Source organism: Lithobates pipiens, unplaced genomic scaffold, assembly GCF_037356315.1.
Source record: "Lithobates pipiens isolate NorthernLeopardFrog02 unplaced genomic scaffold, aLitPip1_a1.2 Scaffold_16, whole genome shotgun sequence".
In the NCBI taxonomy this organism is placed as follows: Eukaryota; Metazoa; Chordata; class Amphibia; order Anura; family Ranidae; genus Lithobates; species Lithobates pipiens.
In genome coordinates, this window is record NW_027507748.1 from 474,415,203 (window position 1) to 474,442,903 (window position 27,701).

At 41.7% G+C, this 27,701-nt stretch overlaps 1 protein-coding gene and 1 non-coding gene across 4 annotated transcripts in view; both read right to left on the reverse strand.

Moving 5' to 3' along the window:
- Positions 1–27,701, reverse strand: part of NALCN (sodium leak channel, non-selective) — an 864,749-nt gene that overhangs the window by 372,242 nt on the left and 464,806 nt on the right. For all 3 annotated transcript variants that reach the window (XM_077482966.1, XM_077482963.1, XM_077482965.1), the window contains 2 exons: positions 21,196–21,363; positions 15,321–15,512 (listed from right to left, as the gene is read on the reverse strand). In XM_077482966.1, the coding sequence (XP_077339092.1) occupies positions 15,321–15,512; positions 21,196–21,363 (360 nt within the window). The remainder of the gene's footprint in view (positions 1–15,320; positions 15,513–21,195; positions 21,364–27,701) is intronic.
- On the reverse strand, positions 14,320–14,394 carry LOC143986254 (small nucleolar RNA Z195/SNORD33/SNORD32 family). The gene has a single exon (XR_013276464.1). It is a non-coding gene; the product is annotated as a small nucleolar RNA Z195/SNORD33/SNORD32 family (small nucleolar RNA).

Genomic DNA, 27,701 nt, shown 5'->3' on the forward strand with positions numbered 1-27,701 from the left:
TATGGGACACGAACGTGAAAAATCAAAAGTGCTAATTTTAAAGGCTTATATTTTGCCATAAAAAGTGTTTGGGGACCCAGGTCCTGCCCCAGGGGACATGTATCAATGCAAAAAAAGTTTTTAAAATGGACGTTTTTTTCCAGGAACAGTGAATTTAATGATGCTTAACTGCTTAAGGACTGCCTCCTGCACATATACGTTGGCAGAATGGCACGGCTTGGCACCACCACGTACCTGTACATGGCTCTTTAAGTGCCCAGCCGGTGGCCGCGCGCTCCTGACCCGGTCCTGAGCTCCGTGACCCGGTCCTGAGCTCCGTGACCGTGGCCACGGGATCAGCGGAACCGATCGCCGCTAGTGTCATTTACACAGGAATCAGGTCATTTAAATTGCACTGATTGCTGTATAAATGACGATGGTCCCAAAAATGTGTCAAAAATGTCTCATGTGTCTGCCATAATGTCACAGTCACAATAAAAATCGCTGATCGCCGCCATTACTAGTAAAAAAAAAAAATTAATAAAAATGCTATAAAACTATCCCCTATTTGTAAACGCTATAACTTTTGCGCAAACCAATCAATAATCGCAATTTTTTTTTTTACCAAAAATATGTAGAAGAATACGTATCCACCTAAACTGAGGAAAAAACATTTTTTTTATATATTTTTGGGGATATTTATTATAGTAAAAAGTAAAAAATGTTGCATTTTTTTCAAAATTGTCGCTCTATTTTTGTTATATTTTGTTATATAGCGCAAAAAATAAAAACCGCAGAGGTGATTAAATACCACCAAAAGAAAGCTCTATTTGTGGGGAAAAAAGACGCCTACTTTGTTTGGGAGCCACGTTGCAAGACCGTCGCAAAAAGGGGCTTGGTCCTTTGGCTGCAAATTGGTCCGTGGCTTAAGTGGTTAAAGTGAAACAATAAAAATTAAATATTCCTTTAAATATCGTGCCTGGGGGATGTTCTTAGTATGCTTGTAAAGTACTGCATCTTTCCCATGTTTATAACAGTGCCACAGCAAAATGACATTTCTAAAAAATTCATTTAAAACTGCTTGCGGCTGTATTGTATTGTCGGTTCCTGGCAATATAGATAAAAATACCCAAAAAATTGGAGTGGATGTCCCCCCCCCAAATCCATACCATGCCCTTCAGGTGAAGTGTATTAGAAACAGTACACCACGGAATGCACTGTAGATATAGGCTATACTGAATGCAGAGTATGTATATATGTGTGTGTATGTATATATATATATATATATATATATATATATATATATATATATATATATATGTACCTGTATATATACTGTATATAAAATACTGTCTCTCACTGATAAAATAAACCTACCATTAAAATTATAGACTGAGCATTTCTTTGTCAGTGAGCAAACGTACAAAATCAGCTGGGGTTCAAATACTTTTTTACCCCTCACTGTGTATATCATTTGAGAAAGATCTATTATCGATAGATATTGTAAGAAAGCCTTGATTTCCTGCTCAGTTTCCTTTATATATAATTATACTGCTGCCAAAGTAGGCGCTGCAATCTGGCTTGTATTTCTCAAACCCAATTTTTTTTATAGATAGTATAGTAACAGATGAACTGTCCACAAGGCCAAATCATAAAGGATAATGTGGTACACAATATTTCTTCCACTCCATTGATTGATGCTGAATTACGTCTGTTAAATAAGGGTTTGGGATTTTGTCCCAAAGAATTTATGAACGATTTTGTATTGAAGCAGGATATGTATAGATTGTATCGACAGATCAGGTTGAAAGCCTTTTGTTCCTTGCGACCAAATGTGGACAGTTCATCTGTCACTATACTAGCTATAAAAAATTGGGTTTGAGAAATGAAAGCCAGATTGCAGCGCCTACTTCGGCAGCAGCAGTATAATTATATATAAAGAAAACTGAGAAGGAAATCAAGGCTTTCTTACAAGATCGATAATAGATCATTCCTTAAAATAATTTGAATCATGAAGAAAAATTGTCACTGGCCTCCCTGTCAGCTAGGCGTGAAGCCTGCCGATAAGGGTGGATCCATTGTCATTATGGATACTGTAAAATATGAGAGAGAAATTATGAGATGATTAACTGATCAAAAAAACATACATTCGTCTACATGCAAATCCAATATTTTGCATAAAAGATAAAATTAAAAAAGTGGTTAAACAGGCACTGGATGACAGAATCATTGACAGCGATGCACAGTCATATTTAATAGTAGATTTTCCATTACACCTGTCATATAAATATTACCCAAGATTCATAAAAATCAAAATAATCCTCCGGGTTGCCCCACAGTGTCCGGTGCTGAGTCTGTTACAGCCCCATTGGCTAGATATTTGAACAAATGTTTTTCACCTCTTAAAAGACAAATGAAATTGTATATACGTGATTCATCTGATTTTTTTATTGAAAGTCAGGGATTTAGCTGTTTCTGTAGACTCAATACTGGTCACCTGGGATATTTGAAGTTTATACACCATAATACCACATGAATTAGGTATAGAAGCCTGTCGCCGCCTCCTAATTGCATCATGGTTATACAATACAACAGAAATTACTTTCTTGATGCAATTATTGCAAATTGTATTAGATGAAAATGTTTGCCTATTCAAAGAAACATATTATATACAAATTAGGGGTGCGACGATGGGTTCTACTGTTGTACCCCCATATGCAAACACCTTTGTTAATATGGTTGAAGAACCTTTGATTTGTAGCTCTTTATTCAACTAGAATTGTAAATGTTGGTTTAGATTTTTGGACGATGTGTTTTTTGATATGGGAGGGCGACTTAAACACTTTATCATTATTTAATACCTATATTAATTATATGATACCTGGTCTGGAGTTTAATATGTTTTATAGTCAAGAAACCTAGATGTGTACTCACTTTTGTTGCCAGCAGTTTAGACATTAATGGCTGTGTGTTGAGTTATTTTGAAGGGAAAGCTAATTTACACTGTTATACAAGCTGTACACTCACTACTTCACATTGTAGCAAAGTGTCATTTCTTCAGTGTTGTCACATGAAAAGGTATAATAAAACATTAACAAAAATGTGAGGGGTGTACTTTTGTGAGATACTGTATGTTGGCCCAGAATTAAATCTGTACACAGGAAGTAGGTGTGTGTTTTGAGGCCAAATCCACACACATGAATCCACACAAAAACCACCTCATGTAAAAATAAATAAAAAATTATCTTAATTTGCAAATAAGGATCATCTCTTCCTCAGAGAACAGTGACTGGGGCATGGTGGTGGGAAGAAATTAGCAGCAGTACAAGCAACTTCCTGGAGGGGCATGATGTCATTCCGGTGTGCTGGCCACCGCTTCCGGGAACCAGATATGAGCCACGGGTACATACCTCCGTGCACATAACAATTGTGCATCTCACATACACAGCGGTCATGCATCTAACTGCAGGATCCCAATTTTTATAGAAATTAATGGTAAAGCAGATTCAGAGTTCCAGGACTGGACTAATAAATGTTTATAGTGAAAGGCAACTGGTGTTTTCTATTAAACAAGGTCTAAATGGGCCATTGACATGCATAAAATTTGAACTTAGCAATGTATATTTGCAAAGTTAAGCTAAATGAAATCCTTTCTTATTTTTGCTTGGGGATAGGGTGCAGAGGGATTAGACGTCTTGTCAGTTTTTGGGGATGTCTGCACCCCTGATAGGGCAAAGACACCTTCCAAATTTTGCCAGTTACCCCTTCAAATTTATTCACTTCCTGTCACATAGCCAAACAGGAAGTGAGGGTAAACCCTACCAATGTCTTTCCTTGGAGACACACAGGTCTATATAGTTTCCCCATTAGGTACATTGCACTCTAGCATTTTGCTGTGTACACCCCAAACTATTAGGTATCTTGGACTGTGGGGTTTATTTACTAAAGGCAAATCCACTTTGCACTACAAGTGCACTTGGAAGTGCAGTTTCTGGAGATCCGAGGGGGACATGCAAAGACAATAAAAAAACAGCATCTTTGCATCTACATGATTGGATAATAAAATCACCAGGGCTTCCCATCAGATTTACAGCGAGTACGCATGTATTACAGAGTGGATTTGCCTCTAATAAACCCCAAAATACCTAATAATTTGGCGTGTACACAATAAAGTGCTAAAATTCAATTTGCCTAATGGGGACACTAGTTAGCTTGGCTGTGTGTCCCAAGGAAAGACATTGGTAGGGTTTTACCCTCACTTCCCATTTGGCTATGTGACAGAAAGTGAAGCCAATTTTCAGAAAAGGGACACAAAGCCCAACCTAAAAAACAAACAAACAGGGGTTCAAACACTCACTTGGTTTCCCTTAAATGCCTACAATTAGAATAGGATTGTCTTAAGCTAGATTTTAGCTAAGTGCTCTAAATCAGTGGTTCTCAACCCTGTCCTCAAGTACCCACAACAGGCCATGTTTTCTGGTTTTCCTTCATCTTGCACAGGTGCTTTAAATCAGAGTCAATGGCTAGGTATTTTGGACAGCTATTTTAGCTAAGATAAATTCCCAAAACATGTCCTGTCGGGGGGTACTTGAGGACTGAGGCTGAGAACCACTGCGCTAAAATAGAAAACTGAATACTTACCTGTCTGTAATTTTCCTTTCCTGGTGCCTATCCATGGCAGCAGGCACCAGGAAAGTAGCTTTTAGACAAATCACACTTTTTTTTGGTTTTGCCATGCCAATCAGCCTAGTTAAGCTGCAACTGGGAAATCTGTTGCATGAAAATTGTTTGGGGGTGGTAAAATGCATTACTTGGATTGAGCATGCATCTGAAAAACTAATTATTAACTAAACGTATAAAACATAACAATTTGCTACAAATTTTATTGGTCAACAAAATAGGACTTGGAAAAGAGCAAGGAAAGCAAAAAATACATGGATTTGAGACACTAACAGAATATGGTTTTGAGGTCTAACCATTTTGCAGAGGAAATGAACAGGAGTTAAAAGGACTGCACCCACAAATGGACTCTTATAGATTTAAACATTTTATTAGTCACAACATCTTGAGGAAGATTTTTCAAAATAATGCAGCACAGACAATTAAATCAAAGTGAAACTAACAACCTACAAACAACAAATATTTGACAAAAATGTTTGTAAAAAATATCAAAACATTTCAGTGAAAAATATCCTCCACAAAAAAATAAAAAATAAACCAAAGTAAAATATACTTGCTCTAAAACACATCTGTTTTGCAAAGACAAAATACATGTGTTACAAACTCTATAAGGCCACACACAAACTGTCCTCTTTTCAGGGCAAGGTAAAGAATGCTATCTGCAAGCTTTATATAACATAAGTTTGCGTGCTAATGAGGCAATTGAAAACACATGCATAGTCCATGAAACACACAAAATGCATGTTCACCCAATGTAGAGACAGAACTTCAAAGTGGGTACACCAATCAAGGATGTCTTTAAATTACTAACCCAAAAAACACACTCTCTGAGCATGCCCAGAAAAATCCAAGTGCTATTCACACACCAACAAAAACCAAAGTCCCTGAGCATGCCCAGACCAACCCAAATGCATTTCACACACCAAAAGCCACAGCAAAAAAACAAAGTCTCTGAGCATGCCCTGAACAACCCAAATGCAGTTCACACACCAAAAGCCACAGCAAAAAAAAAAAGTCCCTAAGCATGCACAGACCAGCCCAAATGCAGCTAGCACAAAATAAGCCACCCCCTGTCCAAAATTAAGCACATCATCCAGCATGCTACAAAATTACAGATGGGACAAACAAAGAGCCTAACGTGGCCAAAAGTTATACAACAAATACCATTGCAGTCTATGGGAACTGACTTGTTAAATTTGCTACTGCTAGTCCCCACTTGGCTGGCTTATATTCTAGTTATTGGCCTTAAAATGGGTATCTGTAGCATGTATCCAAAATACTGCTTCAAAGATGTACGGCTTTAGAGAAAACATACAAATCTACATTGCAGCTGCAAGATTTTAACCCCCTCAAAAAATAGCCTGCCCCCAATACATATAAAGCCATTTGGGTCTGTTAAGGCTTAAAATGAGAACCCCCACATAAAAAATACCACGCCAAACTTAAAAAATATTGTGCCCCTCCCATACACTAATAAACGCCTAGCCAAACACACAGGAAGCGCATGGCTTTAGTAAATCATTATGTTGAGATGGGACATACTGTATCGCAAGTGAAATATATGGTCATTGATGCAGTTCCCCTGCAAATGGGTGGGGTGGGGGGGGGGGGGGGGCTGGTAATAGTGAATTACATTTAAAAGAACAATTGGAAGTACAATGGTTAAATAGATTGGACACTTTACAACCTAGAAGTTTAAATTGGATTTTGACTTGCATTTATTTCTATAGATCACTAAAACTATGTTTATTGTATATAGATTATGATTTTTATTTTTATTTTTTTTTATGGACATTTGTTAATGGATTTGTATGTTTTAATACTAGGATAAATGGAACTTTTTTTCTTTGTGATTGGAGTGCGATTACATCTTGTTGAGCCATCTCTAGGATGAAAATAATTCTGATAATTTGTATTGATTAATTGGTTAATTGACGCCTAATGGATTTCTGGTGTGAAATGTAACAATATAAAGTGAAGTAAGAATAATGTCAGTATACATCTTGTTCCCATCTGAAGAAGGGCATAAGCTTTGTAGCCCGAAACTGTTATTTGGAACGACATGAAAAGTATGTAATTTATTACGTGTGGAATTAATAAATTTTAAGTGCAGCAATCCCTGGACTTTTTTCTTAATATATGGCCTTTGGGAAGGCTTGATTGCTGGCACTAGGATGTATACCGTGAGCTGTCTACCACATCTGTAAAGTTATATATTTATATATATATATATATATATATATATATATATATATATATATATATATATATATATATATATTATAATATATATACTGTGTGTTTTTGATATATATATATATAAGAGGGCCAGTATGGTGGCCCGTAATTATGGGAGGAGCCCGGAGGGTATATAATCAGACCACCCACAACGGTCTGTGTCGGTTCCAGTGCAAGGTACTGCACATCAAGGGGCTGACTCTTCTCAGCTCCCTCACGGTCGTCTATCTGTGTGTCCAATCGTAGGTGCACTTCGGCTTCTTCATTCGTGGTCTTCGTCGGCGGTTCCCGCTCATGGTCGCAGATAAGTAGTATCCGAATCTTTTCATATCATGTGCAAACTTGCGGCTTATCATGCTTACTATCCTGCACCCCTTTTGCAAAACCTACCTCTGAGTTGTTGACACTCATGTCCCGACGTTGTTCGGCACAGCCGAGTCGCTATCAGTTGTTCCTCGTTATCACTCGCCATAGGCTTCACTGGTTATAAAATTCACTGTTCTCATCCTTTTTTGAGATAAACAGGTATTGTTTGTATGGGTTTCTGTGGCTGATTGAGGTGTAATTAAACCCACCTGATGTCTTACCTGCACTTGACTAGCCTGGGGGGATGGGTGGTTGATAGGTGTTTGGTTTCACAGTAAGGAAGGGCATACACTCTACAACCAATTCGTATCAGATACTCCTTACTGCCAATTTATATCAGATTCATCTCATACATTTTTGAGCTGATTCGTGTCAAATGCATTGCAGAGGCTGACTCTGCCAACTCACTGCATGTCCACGTAGTTGTACCTTCGAGATCGGTCGTATATCTTCATTGATTGTCCCACGCTCGGACCGCTACACACTCGCTGTCGCAGGTAGGACTTTGTTGTTACCGCTCTTCTGAACTCCAATAGTTACCTTATCATGTTCGTTTTGCAAAGTCGCACTTACGCCACCGTAAGTCTATGTCATCTTTCATGTATTTCATCCTTTCTACCCAACGCGGGTTTACTCGAGCCAATCACTTCACGGTCGATGCGGTCAAATCCGACATTCAAGCCCCTTGCTCACCTCGCATCCACGGCCGATTCGAAATCTAGTCGCAACTTCGCTTCTATGTTTCAGATCCTCGGCAATCACAAGCCCCTTCAACCGTCATCACCATTTAGTTGATTCGAACCCAGCCATATCATCGGCAATACGGTCAGATCTGTTATACGAGCCCCGTAGTCACCTCATATCTACGGCCGATTTGAAATCTAGTCGCAACTTCGCTTCTATGTTTCGGATCCTTGGCAGTCACAAGCCCCTTCAACCGCCATCACCATTTAGTCGATTCAAACCCAGCCATATCATCTGCAACACGGGCAGATCTGTCATACGAGCCCTGTAGTCACCTCGCATCTACGGCCGTTTCGAATCTAGTCGCAACTTCGCTTCTATGTTTCGGATCATTGACAATCACCAGCCCCTTCAACCACCATCACAATTCAATCAATCCGAACCCAGCCATATCCTCAGCGATACGGTCGGATCCCATATACGAGCCTCTCAGTCGCATCTACGGAGGATTCGAGTTTAGTCGCAGCGTCGGCGCAACGATTCCAGTCCTTGCCAAACGCAACTCTAACAACCAAGCCGAATCCTGTTGCATCACCGACTCAAATGAGTCAAATCTTTCGCAGACTATTCCATAGCTATAGCCCAGTTCAAACTAGTCACATCGACTGTACGAATTCAGCAGTACTTACATTTGACCTTCTCAGTCTATCCATACATGATCGTACACAATTCTCTCCACCAATTTGCTCAGTATTGCGCACGGTCATTCCTACATAATCACATTTCCTCTATAACCTTTCTTTCGCCTTTCAACAAAGCTGCGTTCTTGCAATCGCTGCAAGTCTTTTCTGCATTTGGCTCAAAACTGCCAATCGTTTCCAGTAGCAACACTGCTGTTCACCTCATACCTACACACTTATAAATCCGCAAAACATTGCTTTCACCTTTCAAATCTCATCTCTAGTAGCAAAACGGCTGCTCTCCTCATTCCTACACACTTATAATTAAATTTATAGATTCAAATAAAGCTGCTTTCTTGCAAATCGCTGCAAGCATCTCTGCAATAGCTTAATACGGCCACTCATCGTCTCCAGTAGCAACACAGCTGTTCACCTCATTCATTCATTCATTCTCACCTCATAATTCAATTTATAATTCAAATAAGGCCGCTTCCTTGCAATCGCTGCAAGCATTTCAGCGAATGGCTCAAACTGCCACTCATCGTCTCCAGTAGCAACACGGCTGCTCATCATTTTCTCTGTCGCTTTCCCCTTTTAGGCCAGTTAGAACACCAGTTAGTCCACCCTGCACCAGGTTTGGACAGTATCTCCCAAAAAAAAAAAAAAAAAAAAAAAAAAACATTGTCGAGGGCTTGCATCTTCACCAGGGGGCCAGCTTTGCCCCAAACAGCTCTTTGCAATCCCCATCGTCAAAACGAAATTCTCATGTCACCTTACTACAGGCTCCCGGTCAACTCAGTTCTCGACCACCAACCAGTCGACTTCACAACTAGGGCATAAAGTCAGGTGTGTAGTTCAATGGGATTCCCCCTTTCTCTTAAACACTCTTTCACTACATATTTTTACTTCACATACAGAATTTGACCTGCTCCTGAGGCGTTAGCAACTGTCACATACTTCTGTGCACTTCACTCTGTTTTCGAAGCACAAGCCTTCAATACGCAGACAAGGTCGCCTAATCTCCATACTTGCTGGCAGTGCAAGCATTAGTAGACCGAACCCACGTCAATTAACTACAGATCGCAACATTCCTACTTAGTATACCAGACTTCAGCTACCCACCCCAGTCCGCCCTGGGGCGCTCTGGTTCATTAGTCTGTGCCGAGCACAGACTGACACCCGAGCTATCGGTTACCTAGCCAGTCACCTCCTGGCTCACCTCGGTTGTTACGCATTCTTTTGAGTTTTCTAAAGTCACACTCAACAGCGCTCGAGCGCAAACCAACTGTCACTATGGCTGTCGTTGCTTGTCCTATTCTTCTTGTTTCCTTCCGCCTTTCATCTTATCTACCCAACGCAACTATCCGCTCCTACCTTTGCAACTTACCTCAAACATACCCCCCCTTGCTTTTAGTTGACGCCATGTCGCAGGCAGACAGTGAGGACTTTGCCTCAGCCCTGCCATCACCCTTTACGGGCTCAGCAAGCGGCGGTTTAGTCTCACAAGAGCTTGGACCAATAAAAAACAAATAAACAAACAAAAAAAAAATATATATAAACTCATAACAGAACGGTGTCGCAGGAGTAAATCCTACCCTGCTGCAGCCAGGAAACCAAGCCTTTAGGCTACTGTTTCCACCACCAGTGGCAGCCCTTCCAGGCACCACTTCAGTCTATCTTCTTTGCGACTACTCAGCTGCACTCCTGGGTAACCACAGTGTCAGCAGCAGTCCCTGAAGTCCAAGCAGAGTGACAGCCCTGGAGGTACGCCCAGCCATGCCCCTACCAGCTCCAGTCACCACCGTCATTCCCGTACCTTCACTTACAGATGCACCATCGTCTTCCCTGCACACCTTGTCCTAGCAGGGCATCTAGGAGGACATCTTGGATGACAACTACGTTAACTTAGCATCCCTCCTCATAGCAGTACACAACTTGGCCTAGAACAAATCATATTCGCAGGGAGATGTCTCCGTCATCCTGAAGACCAGAGACCCTTTACTTAATCGCAAGCTCACTGTCACAGAGTTTGTGCGGGCCTTGGGGACAGTCAGAGACATGCTAGGCAGAACAACCCCAACAGGAGGGTAGAATTGGACCCGTATCTGCACGCAGCAGGTCACAAGTACGCAGGGTGCCCATCCTTTGACTATCACTGCTCATTTTCAGCCAAGGCAGCAGCCAGACTCAAGGGGATCTTTTACCTCCCATCTTTTAGTGTTTCTCTTCCAGGCAAAGACCCTGACTAAATCCTTAAATTAAGATGTGCCAGCTATAGCAGATCTGCCCATGAGAGTCGAATTTCTCACAAATTGGAATGGCATGCCAATGTGTATTCCTTCAGCATCTCTCTCTTCATCTCAGGTAGTCATGGTCACCGCAGCCTCCACAGGTCCTCGCCTCAATTTTGGTCAAATTGGGTTTATAGGGCCATGGCCGTCAGAAATCCTCTTGATTCCTGGGTTCAGTTAGTCCTCCTCTTTGTTCGACCTCTACCCCATTGTCGCAGCAGCTCAAGTCTGGTGCAACAACTGGGCAAGACAAACAGTGGCGTTCGCCACAGACAACCAAGCCAATAAACCAATAAAGGAGATCCTAGTAGCTGGCCATCGTGGCCTTCCTGTGCAGGCTGGTGCCACTATCCCCACAGCACCAATCTAACGTCCTATGCGTCCACATCCCAGACAAATGCAATAATCTGGCCGACGCACTACCCGTTAACTTTGCTTCGTTATTTTTTGCAGGAACCTGGAACCGACCCGACCATGTCTCTTATCCCACACTGGTCGTAGCTAACCTCGGATTCAAACAACACTTTCACGACGCTACCTGCCTTATTAATCTTTCACTATCTCACAACACCCTGAAGGCCTACCGGGCAGCCTAGAGGTTCTATGTCAGGTTACTAGCCTCAAACCCCAGAGCAATACCAAGAGTTCTCCATCACATCCCGGTCTTCATATTATGCCACCGCACACAGTTGGCATTGTCACACAATACCTTAGATCCCACTCAGCTGACATCCAGTATTTCATCCCCTTATGAGATCCTAACAAACCGTCTTGTTCGCCGCCCATACGGTCAAGACCATGTTGTGTGGTATTCATAGGCAATGACCCCAAATCAGTATCAAACGGCTACCCGTCACCAGCGCCATATTCCAAGACATGTCTTTCATCCTGTCACATTCCCCTTTTGGCTAAATTCAGCCTGGTCCTTCAAGCAGCCATCTACCTGGCTTTCTACAGCTTCTTACGCCCCAGTGAATACTGTCACCATCCCAGTTGTAAAGTGTTACATAGACACCACCTCACACGCCATCAGACTTCATCTTGCTCCTCAGCGTGTCCAAAACACAATAGTCCGGTCCAGGGGTTGACCTAAAACCTTTCCAAACTCTCAAAGCCTGGTGCCCCGTGTCCATCCTAGATCAATTTTTGGCCCATATGTTTGATCCCTCGCAGGACAGCCCATTACTACCGTTCTCGATTAGTACCCCAGGCAGCAACCAGTTCATTAGTCACGTCAGGTTCCTTTTGAGCACATTAGGCCAGGACCTTGGTCATTTTCTTGGACATTCTTTCGCATTGGAGCAGCATCAGCAGCCTCACGAAACGGGGTCCCAGTCCACGCGATCAAAGATGGGCAGGCGGGAATCCACCTGCTTTACTCGATACATCTCCAATCCACAAGTGGAAATGTCCTGAGCCTTCAGAAACTTTGCCCCGTAGTGTCTTGCTGTACATAAATTAATAATTACCTCCCTACACCAAATCTTTTGCGGCCTTCTCTTGGCATATCGCCCAGCAGAGCAGGGCTCACCGCCCAGCTCACCAGGGCTTACCTTACAGCAGACCAAGGGCACAATTCAGGTCTATTTTATGTTGTTAGTCTTGTGACGTGTTTATGTGTTCTTTCATATCTCTTACAGCGGAGGGCTCCAACCATAAATAAGAGGGCCAGTATGGTGGCCCGTAATTATGGGAGGAGCCCGGAGGGTATATAATCAGACCACCCACAACGGTCTGTGTCGGTTCCAGTGCAAGGTACCCACCCACCCATTTCCCTTCTTAGAGTACTTCACTTAAAACACGTTTCTCTACAGAAACATCCATTTACTTTCTTAAGGTATGCGGCCTTCTCTTGGCATATCGCCCAGCAGAGCAGGGCTCACCGCCCAGCTCACCAGGGCTTACCTTACAGCAGACCAAGGGCACAATTCAGGTCTATTTTATGTTGTTAGTCTTGTGACGTGTTTATGTGTTCTTTCATATCTCTTACAGCGGAGGGCTCCAACCATAAATATATATATATATATACAAATTTATAAAACAATACAACATATACCAATAAATAACACTAACATAGTAATAACTAATAATAAACAACTCTATTTCAAAAAACGGCAACACCTTTTGCACTTGTGTTTGTTCTTTTTTTTTTTTTTTTTTACTGCAGGGACTTAAGAATAAACAAGAAAGCCTCTGACAGATCCAGGCTAAACTTGTCTACATTTATTTTAAACAGTTTACTAACAGCTTGATCAAAGCTGACAATGTTCCTGTAAACCTGGACTTTCACAAATCATTACATCAGTTTGCTTAGTACAAATGTGCAATTTGCTGGGGGGTGACACCTTATTTTGATTATATAACAACAATGCCCTTTAGAGGAAGAGCTGCCTGTTTCATCAACAAAATATTACATGCAGAGATCAAGGGCAATGCTTCCAACATCATATATGATTTGTGGCAAAACAGCTCAATCAAACTGAAAATAACAGTTGATGAATGGTAGGCGATGTTATCCTGACATACAAAACACATCCCAAGTGTTTATATCAAGCAGATTTTTTTTCACTGAACAAGTCACTATGGATAATTTGGCCATGTACTGTATATGTCACAGACAAAAAAGCCATCTGTCTAAGCTAGAGGGTTCAGCTAATAGACCATTCTTTAATAATCATATGAAAATAAGTAAAGGAGAGCAATTTCTAAATTTGCCAATGTACTGCTTGCCTAAATAGTAATGTCAAAATTTGAGCTGTCCATGATTTTACTTCCCACAACATAAGATTTCAGCTATGCTAGGGAGTGCCGCCTTCTTCTCAACAACAGTCAAAGGTGAGTCTTAATACAAAAATGAGTAATGTTTTATGCTATATACTTACCATTTTATTTCTTCGCTCACCTTTAGTTAAAAGATGTGTGGGAATTTTGTTTGCAGATTCATACTTACCTAGATGGATGCAGCATCAGTCTGATGATAAATCTGTCCCCGGCCGGCTCTAACACTGAGAACCAAGTGATCAAACACCACCGATCGCTTGGTTCTCACAGCTCCCTGAGCAGAGAGTTGCTGATTCTGCTCTGCCCCCTCCTCGCTCACTAGGGCGCTGGGCTGTGGAGGGGGCTCAGCCTCTCAGTGGCTCTCTGAGAGGCTGAGCCGGGTGCTGGTCCAGGTATGTGGGCTGATCCCAACTTCATTGTCATGATCTTGCCCGAGCCTGGACCTTCTCTGAGACGTCAGCCTACAGCGGGCTTCAGCCACAGAAGTACAGCCACGTGAGATTTTTTTTTTTTTTTTGGAATGCATTAATTCTCAATTACCAGCAACAGGAATCTTTGCTAATGTTTACAGAAACCACAGAAAACATTATAAGAGCTCACACACAGCTTAATTCTAATCCGCTGTCTCAGATGGTAGTGCATGTGAAATGATTTCATAGGAGTGAAACTCAAACACAAGGATCATCACTGACAGCCACGTGAGATTTTACTGTACTTCTTCAATTTTTATTACATGACTAGAGGACACATTAATGGCTTCCTGACCAGCCACCACAGTTATACTGCGGCAGGTTGGCTCCCCTGCATGAGCCGTCGTAGCTATATGCTGGCTCATGGGGTCAGGATAGCAGGCGCGATGCCCGCCAGCCATGAGCGATCATGAGCAGGAGACACAGAACAGGGATGAGTGTGTGTAAACACACACTTCCCTGTTCTGTTCTGACAGGAGCGACAGATCGTGTGTTTCCATTAGCTAGGAACCATGATCCATCACTTCCTCATGCAGGCACAGGGTGAACATACACACTCCAGGATGGTAGTGCTGTGGTTAGGATTTGAACCAATGACCCTAGTGCTGATGGGTGGAAGTGCTAACCACTGCTTTTTTTGAAGTCATTGAAAGTTAATAAAATATAGTAACTTATGGAAAAAAATATAGTAACTGGTATAAATGAAATTGTCACATGACAAAAAAAAATAATGTCACCTATTCTGACTGTCAATAAAAACAGTATTCACAACTCACAATTGCAATTAAACAAGATCCCGATTTGCATATGAATTCTCGTCTTTCATATCTATTTCCTTCTACCCTTCTCTTTTATCATCCTTCTATTCACTTTTTCCATTCTCCATATTTTCCCCTTGTAACAATCAAGTCAAATAATTTTTTTTGTATATCTTAATCCTGTTACAATACTTTCTTTTGTTAAGTTATACTTCTGTATGTACGTACATTACTATGCTTTGCTGAATTGTTTAAACTAAATATATAAAGCTAAATAAAAATAACCACAATCCTAAACCTTCTATCCCTTATTACTAGCCTTATGACATATATGATGATTTGTTTTTGCTAAATGAAGGGTTTGTGTAAGTAAAAAGGTGTTCTGCTACATACCCGAGGAAATGTGGTGAAGCGGTCCAGCTCTTCAACAAAGCAGAACATCTGAAGACTGATTGCTGACATGACAATTAAAAGGCTAGCAGTAAAAACCACCAAACTTCCAAGCTTTTTACCAGGACCAAATATTTTATATACAAAGTCTTCCAGTGCAGGCGATATCTTGATCAGTCGAACTACTCTCAGAACCTGCAAGAAGATACAATAATATGTTTTTTACTTGGTAATTTGTTGAAAACAAATATTTCTTGCATGTGTGTTATCTATGGATGAAGGAATTTTATAATTTGTCAATATAGTGAAAACTCCTCTAGATTAATAAAATAGTCTGCCCTATTGGTCTTTTTTCAGAACAAAACAATGCCTTGAAATCCTTCCACTTTTAATAGGTTTCTGGGAACAGAGCTGAGCTGCACTGTAAAAGTTCTTGAGCAGTTTTAAATGTGCAAAAAGCCTTAAATCTTAACTCTTAGGCACAGAGAACAGCTTATCTGTGGTGGTTGTACAGTACGATCCATGCCAATCCCAGATGAGCCTTTAGTTGATGTTTTTACTATTATAATGATTACGATGGAAAGTCCCTTTAATAACATAATACAAAGTAATTTATGTTAGCCCACGGCAACAAGCTGATGGAAGGCAAGTTATGATTGGCTGTCAAAAGTTATTGCATATTACCAAACTTTGAAATTTGAAAATATATCCCTAGATACCCCTATCAATTTTTTCCGGTATTATTTGGATTGTTTGTGCTGTGCAGTATTTAAGATGAGTGCTGTCAGTCAACCCCTCTATTGCCATAACCTGCAGACTATAACCACACTGATCATAGGCTGTAGCTTCAGTATTTACTCTTACTAACATTTAGGGAGGATGTCTACTTACCACTTCTTGATTCTCCTCTAAACCTTGTTGACAATTACTCTTAAAGCCATATTAATGGCTATTAATGGATATTTAACTAATGTAGCACCCTGATGTTTAGGCAGGGTTGCTAGTAAATTTTATTTGCCAAGTGATAGTTCCCTTGGCCAATTGATAGGAGGTCATTTGATTTCACACTAATTCTAGAATTGCTGCACTTCTCTCTTCTGTCAGTAGATGGCCGGGTATCTGGTGGCATTAGAGAAGACAAGGACGTTGCAAGGACAGATTAGGAATGAATGGGGTGTCTCAGCCAATAGGCTGGGGATTTTCTTGGGTACCTTGGCCTGCTGGGAGAGCCTGTTTATTTGGGAGGAGTCAGGTGATCGGGGTTCTGTGCCACCTGGATGGCTGTCTGTGTGAACGTGCATCGTGTTGCCCTAGATTGTTAGGCCAGAGACCTGAGGCCTATGCCAGGGGCATCTGGCTGCTAGGCTGTCTGAGGGCCTATCCAGAAGAAAGAGAGCAGCATAGGGTTGGGACTGCGGCTTGCAGTCCAACCAGAAGTAATGGTTTTGCCAGCTGAAGAACCTGTCATGGTCGGAGGTAGAGGGGAAGCTGTCGCCACTAAGGGACCATCTACCTTATTACCAGGGACCACTGTGAGTAGCTGAAGCAAGTATCAGAGCAGTATTCTCAGCAACCGAAGAATGGTGAAGAATTGGGAATCTTCAGCAGATGCCAAGCCAGGGACTGAGCCAGTGGAGGTGACACTTGCAGAGCATTACTGTGTGCCAAGCTAGGGACCAAGCACACTAGTGGGGTGACACTTGAAGAGTATCTATGAGTGCCAAGCTAGGGACCCAGCAGGGACACGGGGGTGATGCTTTAGGAAGATACGGAGTAAGAAGATTGGAAGAGTGGATCAGCAAGTCTAAGTGATAGACTGGGAGCTCAGTTGAGTGAAGATCTACAATAGGAGAGTGTAGAAGAAGTGAAGGAGTTCATTACAACCTTTGCTAGAAACTATTTCAAGATTGTTGCCATAGGAGACAGCGGTCCTACTCATGCAGACATGGTGTCTAGCTGGATGCCTTTCCCTGCATGACTGTCTGTCTATAGAAGTCCGGAGTCTGTCAATTAACATTGCATCTACTTAAGGGTATCCTGGCCCCAACCCTCTCTCACACAGTTCTGTTTAAGAGACAATAAGTCTCTTTGTATTCAAGAAGTGTCTGGCGTCCATCAATCTACTTTGCATTACACCCTCCAAGACTTGTAACCCACTCTACACAGAAGGATGCCGCTGTCCCTAACCCTGGAGGTCACCATTAGGCCTAAAGAGGCCCGGGACCTTGCTACACATAACATATTTATATAACAAATTTTTTATACTTACCATTACACAGAGCAATCCCATCTATCCTCTTCTGGAGTCCCCCACCAGGCTATCTGCTCCTTTTTCTTACCAGTGCCCCCAACAGCATGCAGTGTGCTAAGGGGGCTTTTGTGTGGGTGCACTCCCTAGTCAGGCTGTGTGTGTCCATTAAACACACACGTCACAGCTCAGCCATGCCCCCTGCTCCCTCCTCACATGAATTGACAGACACCAGCAGGAGCCTATGGGTCTCAATGCTCTGAGCCTCATGTGAGACCAGGAAGAGAAAGCAGCTGGGCTGCAGAGGTTAAAAGAATTTACTTTATAACCACTTAAAATTTTTAACCTGAAATGCCAGGGAACAAAAATATGTGTTTGATCATATAGAAAAAGAATAAAGCTTTTGTAAAGTATTTTTTTTCTTAAAATAGTAAACATTACCTGCTCTGTGCAACGGTATTGCACAGAGTGGCCCCAGACCTCCTTTTCTGGGGTCCCTCTGCCAGCGCTCTAGGCTTGTCATCTTCTGTGTCTGCCCCATTGCAAGTTGCTTGTTATGGGGCAGATGTGTAGGCCTGAGCTGGGCTGTGTGTGTCCACAGACACACACAGATTGACTTAGCCCCACTCCACGTCAATGGCTTCCTTTGCTCCCAGTGAAGCTTGTGAAAGAAGGAAGAGGGGAGGGAAGAACCAGATTGATACAGGACTCAGAGAATACAATAAGGCAAAGAAATACCTTTTGCCTTTACAAACACTTTAAACCCCATTAAATACTCCTTGGTGAGGAGACTCGCTTGTTTGCATTAAAGGGGGTGACTCTTAAAATACCCTCAATAGCATGTGTGTTTCATGCAAGTCTTTCTTAATTTTCCAGAGGTGTCTCAATCTTGATTTGTAAAACATTGCACTTAGAAGTTATGAAAATGAGGACATGTCCTTGCGTCTGCTATGATATTTTGATATTTCAATATCTAGGACAAAACTTTACTTTCAGTAATATATGGATATATATATGTAGCACCCGCTACCTAAAGGTAGGTGCTAGAGTAGGATTTTCCTAAGCACAGGGCTTAGATGAAGGTAAATTTAACCAGGCCTGTGCTTTAGGCTGGGCCTGGTTGTTGTGATTTGAGGCTGGGAGTGTTCAGTGTAGTGGGGGGCATGGCCACCTGCACTCTGGCTCAGAAATGCCTCCTCTGCCTTCAGATGGATGGTTCTGGAAGAGAGGTTGGACTTGAGACCTGAGTGGCAGGCAGCTCATGTGGATCCCTGACCAATTATCTTTCGGTATTGGCAGGGGGCAGGCCTCCCATATAAGCTGGGGTCATATGATTCCAAGGGAGGAGTCTGAAAAGTAGGAACAGACAATGGAGTACTGAGTTGCTGTTCCCGGCGTCCCCATGTGGGGATGCGCCGAGCATGGAGGAAGAATGGAGGAACCGCTAGGAGGAAGCTTAAGACAACAATCTTCATCCTTACAGAAGTATTAAGCTGCTGTGATCACGGAACACAGGACTTGCATGCTGGAGGAGATCTGGAAAGAAGGAGTAGCCATTAAGCGGAGGAGAGAAGAGCAGTGTTCTGTGACCGGGGACACAGAACTATTATCCTTCTAAAGAAGGTCAGTGCAGAATGCTGTGGCCGGGGAACATATCGTTGATAGTCCTGGACTGGTTGAAAGCAGTGGTCCGCTCATTGCTGTGTGTCAGGTCATCGTGTGGAGATACCAAGTCATCTCCGGCCTGGTTAGCACAATGGTAGTGCCTTCTAAAGACTGTGTGGCTGTCTGATTCTCTCGGTTGTCCGGGAGAAGCAGTGTGCGCTTCTGGCTCTTTGATTTGCATGGACAATTCCATTATGGTCAACAAGGATGAATTATTCAGAGTGATTCTTCTTTGTTCAAACAGAAGTTAAGAAATGTTTTGCAGTAAGGATTTGTACAAGGAAAGTAGAAGTAATAGTCTGCGTAAGAGTTATTCAAATGGAAGAGACTGAGGTGCAAGCAGTATCCCGTTTTTTTTGCAAAGCCACGGCTACTGAATAACTACATGTCATGGTTATGCAATAGTTTGTCTGCTTACCTGTTCCCATGTGTTTATCTAGAGACCAGCCGACCCTCACCTGTCTGCTTTTGTAATCCATCCTCTGGCATGGCTCCACCCTAGCTCCTATCAGAGAGCTCTATATTAACCTGTGTACTGCAGGCCAGCCCTACTGATCAACCTTTGTGTGTTAGCTTCCTGTTACCTGCCGTGTGCTCTGCTGTTGTTCCGTTACCGACTTTGGCGTGTCCTTGACTATCCCTGTTGCCTGTGATCCTGACCTTTTGGCGTGTCCCTGACTATTCCCATTTGCTTGTGGCCCCGACCTTGGCTTTGTCCCTCACTATCCCTATCCTCCTGTTGCCTACTGTGGGTGTGAGCTGGGGGACCCTGGGGGTCGCGACCTGGAGCCAGTTGCAGCCAAGTCCATCCTCACCACTAGAGGTGCTGGTGAACACCTGCTGGCTCTTAGACTCCGCGCCCCAGGAAATCTTACGCTCTAACCCCAGTGGGATCTGTCCCCCGTCTGCAGCAGTCAGCCGTAGCGTCCACAACCCTGCGGTGCACTCCTGATCCCTACAGTGTGCATCTGTCACCTCGCCTCAAGGTGACCTGACACTACATACAACATGCAATGTGTTAAATGCTATGGGCATCTCATGTGACATCCCACAATAAATATGACAAAACCAAGAAATTGACTATTCTTTGAGTTGATTGATCGTGAGGAGGATGGCAGTAGGGTGATTGGCGGATTGCTAAGTAACCAAATCAGCAACCCTTACGAGGGTACTGCTACATATATATATATTAGCAGGCCCCTTTAATACAGTGTTGGGCTCCCACCTGGACATATTTGGATGTGCACAAGTTTATTACTCAGCCTTACATCACTTACTCAGTGATTTAATATGGTATATTTATGGCATTAAAAATATCCTGTGCACAGAGAGTTTTTGTGCCAATTTGACTCTCATAATATATTGCCCAGACTGGATATGATTTTTAGAGTTATTTCCCAAATGTCTTCATGTAGCTTACTTGTCACAAAACAAAATATCAGATCACTCCCTGCTAAAACGTAAATACAATAGAATTTAAATGTTTGATACAACACATGTGCTCCAATTGTAAACATAAAACAGTTAATTTGGTATGGTGGCATCAAATGCACAGATATTGAAAACCAAAGCACTGGGTAACTTTTACTAGGCATTTTGTTTATAATTCCCAATAAACCAAAGTAAAGTGTGTAAAAGTCCCAATTTTGACAAATAGGTGTATCTGTACTGAGTAATAAGGTTATACAGGAAGAAAAGGGTGGGGGGGGGGGCAGAAGATGTGGTAATAAGAATGAAGGAAAGAAGGGGGATGGGGGAACTTGAATATATTTTCTCCGATACAGAATTCAACTTTTAGTATGATCTTATCTTATGTAAATTCCACTCTGAAATATAAAAGTGCCAACTGAATTCCACCTGCATTGTAGTAATAGGTAAACTATGATTCATTGACGACCAAAGAGAACAATCCAGTATTTAATTTTTCCTATGTAATGGACCTAGAAAGCCATCTTTTTGACTTACCTGAAAGTAAGTGAATTGCGAGTGGTAAAGCACGGGATAAATGTGAAGAGTTGTCCCAACCACTAGCAGTAGTTCAAATTTATGAAGAGAGGAGCTAATGTAGCCTGTGAAGCCTAAACACCATATCTTTAATAGAGCTTCCAAGTCAAATAGTACAGTAAATGCTACCTGTGAAGAGATGAAAATACAAAAATGACTGCATAGTATTATCACAGAACATACACAAGTTTTAATTTCAATTAGAGTTCTACTCTGGGGGCTTTGAGTGTAACATTTTTAGTTATTCATGCTTTCTTGTAAAACCACTCAAAAAGTAGGTAATAATGGGGCTACATACCATGGAAAAATGTATTTGAACCAGGGCTTGTAAGTTGGTATTCCCTTTTGAAAAGAGTTTTGTTTGGAAAAAAAATCTAAGGCCTAACCACTTTCAGACTGGATCATTTTGCTGGCTTAAGACCAGACCACTTTTTGCGATTCGGCACTGTGTCGCTTTAACTGACAATTGTGCGGTTGTGCAACGTGGCTCCCAAACAAAATTTACGTCCTTTTTTTTCCCCACAAATAGAGCTTTCTTTTGGTGGTATTTGATCACCCCTGCATTTTTTATTTTTTGCGCTATAAACAAAATTGGAGTGACAATTTTGAAAAAAATGCAATATTTTTTACTTTTTGCTATAATAAATATCCCCCAAAAATATATAAAAAAACATTTTTTTCCTCAGTTTAGGCCAATACGTATTCTTCTACATATTTCTGGTAAAAAAATCGCAATAAGCGATTATTGATTGGATTACGCAAAATTTATAGCGTTTACAAAATAGGGGATAGTTTTATGGCATTTTTATTAATAATTATTTTTTTACTAGTAATGGCGGCGATCAGCGATTTTTATTGTGACTGCGACATTATGGCAGACACATCAGACATTTTTGACATATTTTTGGGACCATTGTCATTTATACAGCAATCAGTGCTATACAAATGCACTGATTCCTGTGTAAATGACACTGGCAGTGAAGGGGTTAACTAAGGGGTGGCAGTGTATGGGTTAAGTGTGTCCTAGGAGCGTGTTACTAACTGTGGGGGACCAATCACAGGTAGTAGAGATCAGTGTCACTTGTTGCTAGGCAGAATGGGGAGATGCTGTTTACATCGTCATCTCCCCATTCAGCCACCCCGTGAGACGATCGCGGGACGCACGACTGGACTCACGGGGGTCCTGACCGTCACGCGCGCGCAATTTCAAATGGACCTATCTATATGCCAATTTGCCTGCCCGTGCCATTCTGACGACGTACATCATCGCGAGCCGGTTGGGAAGTGGTTAATAGTAAATTGGCAAACAAATCATGTAGATACATTTTCAGCAAAGGTCAGACAAATCTAGGTCAACATTTAGCATCAAAGTATTACTCTACACTGAATTCACCAGCATATTTTAGTGCAACTTCCCCAATCTATTCCCAATAAAAAGAGAAAGTCCCCTTTAATGATAAAATATATCTCTCGAAATATAAGCCTGTGTATTGGTTTAAAGCCAGCCATAGATGAGTCTTTTTTTTCATTCAGTGAGAGTTTTGAGTGAAAATAAGAGTGGATTCCTTCATCCACACAAGCAAGGACCATGAAGGAATCTTCCCAGCTGGGACATTGTATCCTGACAGCAGGACTCTCTGTTGTCAGAATATACTGATTAGTGGCTAGTAGATTTGCTGCAGTCGCTGATTGAGAAAAGTTCTCCAAATGGGACTGTGCCAAGAGTGCCGACTATGCCTGCCTTTTCTGCCAACCTATATTCAATGCATTCTATGACTGGAGTAGGCCAAACATTCATTCATCAATAAATCCTCCATTCAGGGTTGAAGGGGGAATCAGAGGACTGAAGATTTCAACTAAAACCTCTGCTGATTTTTTTTAAACACTTTTTGATTGCGTTTAAACTTTAAAGTGGTTGTATATTCAGGGCCGTCTTTAATATTGATTTGACCCTGGGAAAAACTTTTCTTGCCCCCCCCCATGTAGTTTTGCTCTCCATCTGCTCTAAGACAAACAATAAATAGCAGGTAGACTCAAACAGTTTACTGAATCAGATCAGACAGCTATTGCGATTGGTTGCCAGAGGTTATGGTGTATCATTACCACTCACTGACTGGTTGCTAGAGGTTACAGCACACATTATGGCTCACTGATTAGTTACTAGAGGTTACAGCACATGATTTCTTCTTGTTGATTGGTTGCTAGAGATTACTGTGGATATGACCTCAGGGGGCATGATATATTAATGCCGCGGGCTGCCGCTATTTACATATGAATGCTGCTGCTATTTACATATGAATGCCAGTAATTTACATGTAAACACAGGGTCTGCAGGTGAGTCATCTGTACACAACAATAGGGCAGAGCTGGGCAGCATTAGTAGCGGCACTTCACAACTGAGATATTGGGACACAGTACAGGACTAAATATTTTTTTATTTATATTAATTTTATTTTCTTTTTTTCTTTTTATAGCACTCCACTTCAAGCCCCCTGCAGCCACCTTGTACTGGCTGTGTTTGCTGGCCATTTTGTGGTGCTCAGGAGCATCTGCTTGGTGCGGATGGTATGTTGGTCGATGCTAGGGTGGGTGGTCTCCCTCTTTGGGGACACCCATAGGGGATGGTTGGGGAGGATAAACGGTCAGGGATGGGACCCCTAATAGCCGGATAACTAATTATTCCCTGTAGCTTGTATTGATTTAACTATATAATTGCTCTTTCTTTTTAGTGTTAAAGCAATTTCGATCATCTTATTCTACCACCCTCATGAAGCCAATGTTTTGGCAAAACTAGTAGGGAAGAACCTGGCCTGCTACTTACCATCTCTCTAGCTGGTCATCAAAATCTGTTTTTCTATTGATATGTACTGATTGCTTTGTACTGATGGCTCCCTTTTTAAATCACATTTTTGTATATTTTGTATAAATAAAAGTTTTTTTTATTTATTATAAAAGTACTTGCTGATTTTTTTGTGGCACCGTAATAATCCCTCCTTTCCTGCTCCAAATTGTACACATAAGATAACAGTAACTGAAAATTTGGGTTGGGGAGAGAGCTTAGAGATAGATAAGCAGAGAACTTGTCTATTCAGACTACAGCTCTGCATGTTCCTTTGTTCCTTTACCTGTGCCTGTGTGGAGGGGGGTGTCCCTTTGCTCCAATCCGCTCTCACATGGTGTGAGTCCAGGCTCCCCACTCACCCCTATGTACTTGTTAAAGAGGAATAAAGATTTCTAACACAATCTACACTTTCCAAAGAATGTAGAAATGGGAAGACAGCAGATATACAAGTAAAACTTGTGTAGGAGGATTTGTTTCATCTCTGTGTATCATCTGAGGCTATTCACTTGACTGGGTATAAGTGAGGGTTTACAACCACTTTAAGAAAGCTAAACATATAATGCTGGAATAGTCCCTCTCAGTAATTTTTATTCTGACCCTCGATCCTCTCAATTGGCTGCCAGTGTAAAGCAACTCAGCTTGACCAGGGGACCTATAATGTTGCATGTAAAGCAGTATACTGTCCTGTCATTGAAACTTCTGTTGATAGAAAGACACAAGGAGTTCAAGCAGTTCTGGTTATATTCAAAACCAAATCAAAACCTTCCTTAAAAGAAAGTATGGACACAGGCACCCACATAATTAATTTTCTGCAAGGGTATCTGGGATAAGTAGTCCACGAAACAGCAGTGACATGACAAGCAAAAGTTGTTTGCCTACTTGTAAAACCATAGATTAGCGTTTTTAATTATTGGAATCAAAATATCTATGTGGATGCAGTTCCTTTCTGCAAAGCACAGTATGAGGATGGACTCATGTGAAAGGAGAGGAACGGAGCACCTCAGTGCATTTTCGACTTGTCTGGGTGGATAAATACCCCTTCCACATATGAGGAGTCAAAAAGCTGTGTTGCTTTCAATATTCTACTATTGTAAAAAATCATATGAGTAAATAAAAATGAAAATTTTCAGGGCAAGACATGGGCAAATTTAATGTCAGGTTATGAGACTGACTGCCCTATAGACCTAGCTCCATTTTTTGGTGTATATATATATATATATATATATATATATATATATATATATATATATATATATATATATATATATATATATATATATATATATATTATTTATTTATGTATATATAGCCAAGATTAATTTCACAATCTGTATACATATAGTGTATATGATAAAGATAAAGAATATGGAATATTGAATAAGCACATAGCTCCCATAAGATAAACCTTTAATATGTTTTGGTATTATACCTGATACAGGACTATATGTAATATTTTCAGATGCATAGTTTGTATTAAAGTTTTTGGGGTATTTATGTGGCTAGCATTTTGCAATGTAATGTTTTGCTCCATTGCTCCACTATATCAATATCGCTATTCATGATGACATGTGATATATATATATGTGTGTGTGTGTGTATATATATATATATATATATATATATATATATATATATATATATATATATATATATATATATATATATATATATATATATATATATATATATACACACATATATATATATATATACACATATATATATAAACACACATATATATATATATATATATATATATATATATATATATATATATATATATATAAAACCTTTACCATATTGCAATTTTTTCGGGGTGTGCACCCTTTTCATTACTAAATGTGTGATTTGTCTATTTCAATGCATTTCTTTGCTGTTGTTCCCGCTGTTGGTATCTTCTATGCACGACCCAGCTCTCTTATTTCACACATACTGTATATTGTTACCTTTTACTGTGGATGTAAAACCTTTTGTTAATTATTTGCTTTGCTTTTAAGCACCACAGTAACCTATAGTGTGTCAAGAGGTGTTAGAACACTTGACACTCTTGAGCAATTTGTCTTTGCTTACTGTGCACTTGTCTCTTTTATAAGTAGTTCCCCTACTTCAATGAGAGATACAGATTTTGCTGCTACCCTGTAGATCTATAACTGCCTCTTGCTTCAGATAACACACTGACTGTCAAAAAGCAATTTTAAAGATTGTGCAGCCAAGATGTTTTTTTTTTCATCTTAAGAGATATTTATAACACTCTTCCTACCATAATAAAAGTAGAATTGTATGGCTAATGTCAATATGCTAATATTAATATATATAAAATGAAAAACACAATTTGAAAAATGTAAGGACATTTTCCCCGAAGGAACATATTTGCATGAAGCCTTCAATTGTAACACGTCTTTCTGTAGTATAGGTCACACAGTGCTTTTTTGGTCCCTCAAACTGCTTCAGCTATTTTTGACACTGATGTGTTGGCACAGAGATTTTAAATATATTGGGAATAGGCACATGAATTTGTATATTTTTATTGTCCACCTAAACATATGTCACTCACACCAGTTCATACAATATTTTGCTGTGGCAACAATCACACTCCAAACCCTTAGGCCGCGTACACACGCGCGGACTGTTTGCCCGACCTTGTTCGTCAAACAGTTTCGGCAAACAGTCCGCTCAAAATTTGCATGAGCGGACTTGCCCACACACGAGCGGACTGTTTCAGCGAACTGTTTGCCAAACAGTCCGCTCAACTTTTGAAATGAACGGACTCGCCCACGTAAGGCGGAGGCAAATCCGCCCATTTCGAGCGCGTGTACAGGTAGGCGGGGCCCGCGAAGGAGACGTCGCGGGCTCCGCCGCCTGGAATGGGCTTAAAGGGGAACCCCAACGCCGAAAAAAATCGGCGTGGGGGTTCCCCCAAAGTCCACACCAGACCCTTGTCCGAGCACGCTACCCGGCCGGCCAGGAAAGGGGGGCGAGCGAGCGCGCCCCCCCTCCTGAGCCGTACCAGGCCGCGTGCCCTCAACATGGGGGGTGCCTTGGGGAAGGGGGGGCCGCGCGGCCCCCCCACCCCAAAGCACCTTGTCCCCATGTTGATGAGGACAAGGGCCTCTTCCCGACAACCCTGGCCGTTGGTTGTCGGGGTCTGCGGGCGGGGGGCTTATCGGAATCCGGGAGCCCCCTTTAAGAAGGGGGCCCCCGGATACCGGCCCCCCACCCTATGTGAATGAGTATGGGGTACAATGTACCCCTACCCATTCACCTGTGAAATAAAGTACAAAAAAAAACACAACACAGGGAAAAAATATTTTATTGCACAGCTCCGGGGGTCTTCCGTCTTCGGGGGTCTTCTCGCCGGACTCCTCCGCTATCTGTGTGTAGCTCTTTTACTAGCGGAGGAGTCCGGCTTTCTTCCTCCCCGCCGCCGGCCTCTTCTCCCGACTTCGGGGGTCTTGTCCCCCTCTTCGGTTCTTCTGCCGGGCCACCGCGCCTTCTTGTAGCTCTTTTGCAGGCGGTGGCCCGGTCTTCTGTCGCCGCTGCCTTCCGTTCTTCTGTCGCCGCCTTCGGTTCTTCTGCCGGGCCACCGCGCCTTCTTGTAGCTCTTTTACAGGCGGTGGCCCGGTCT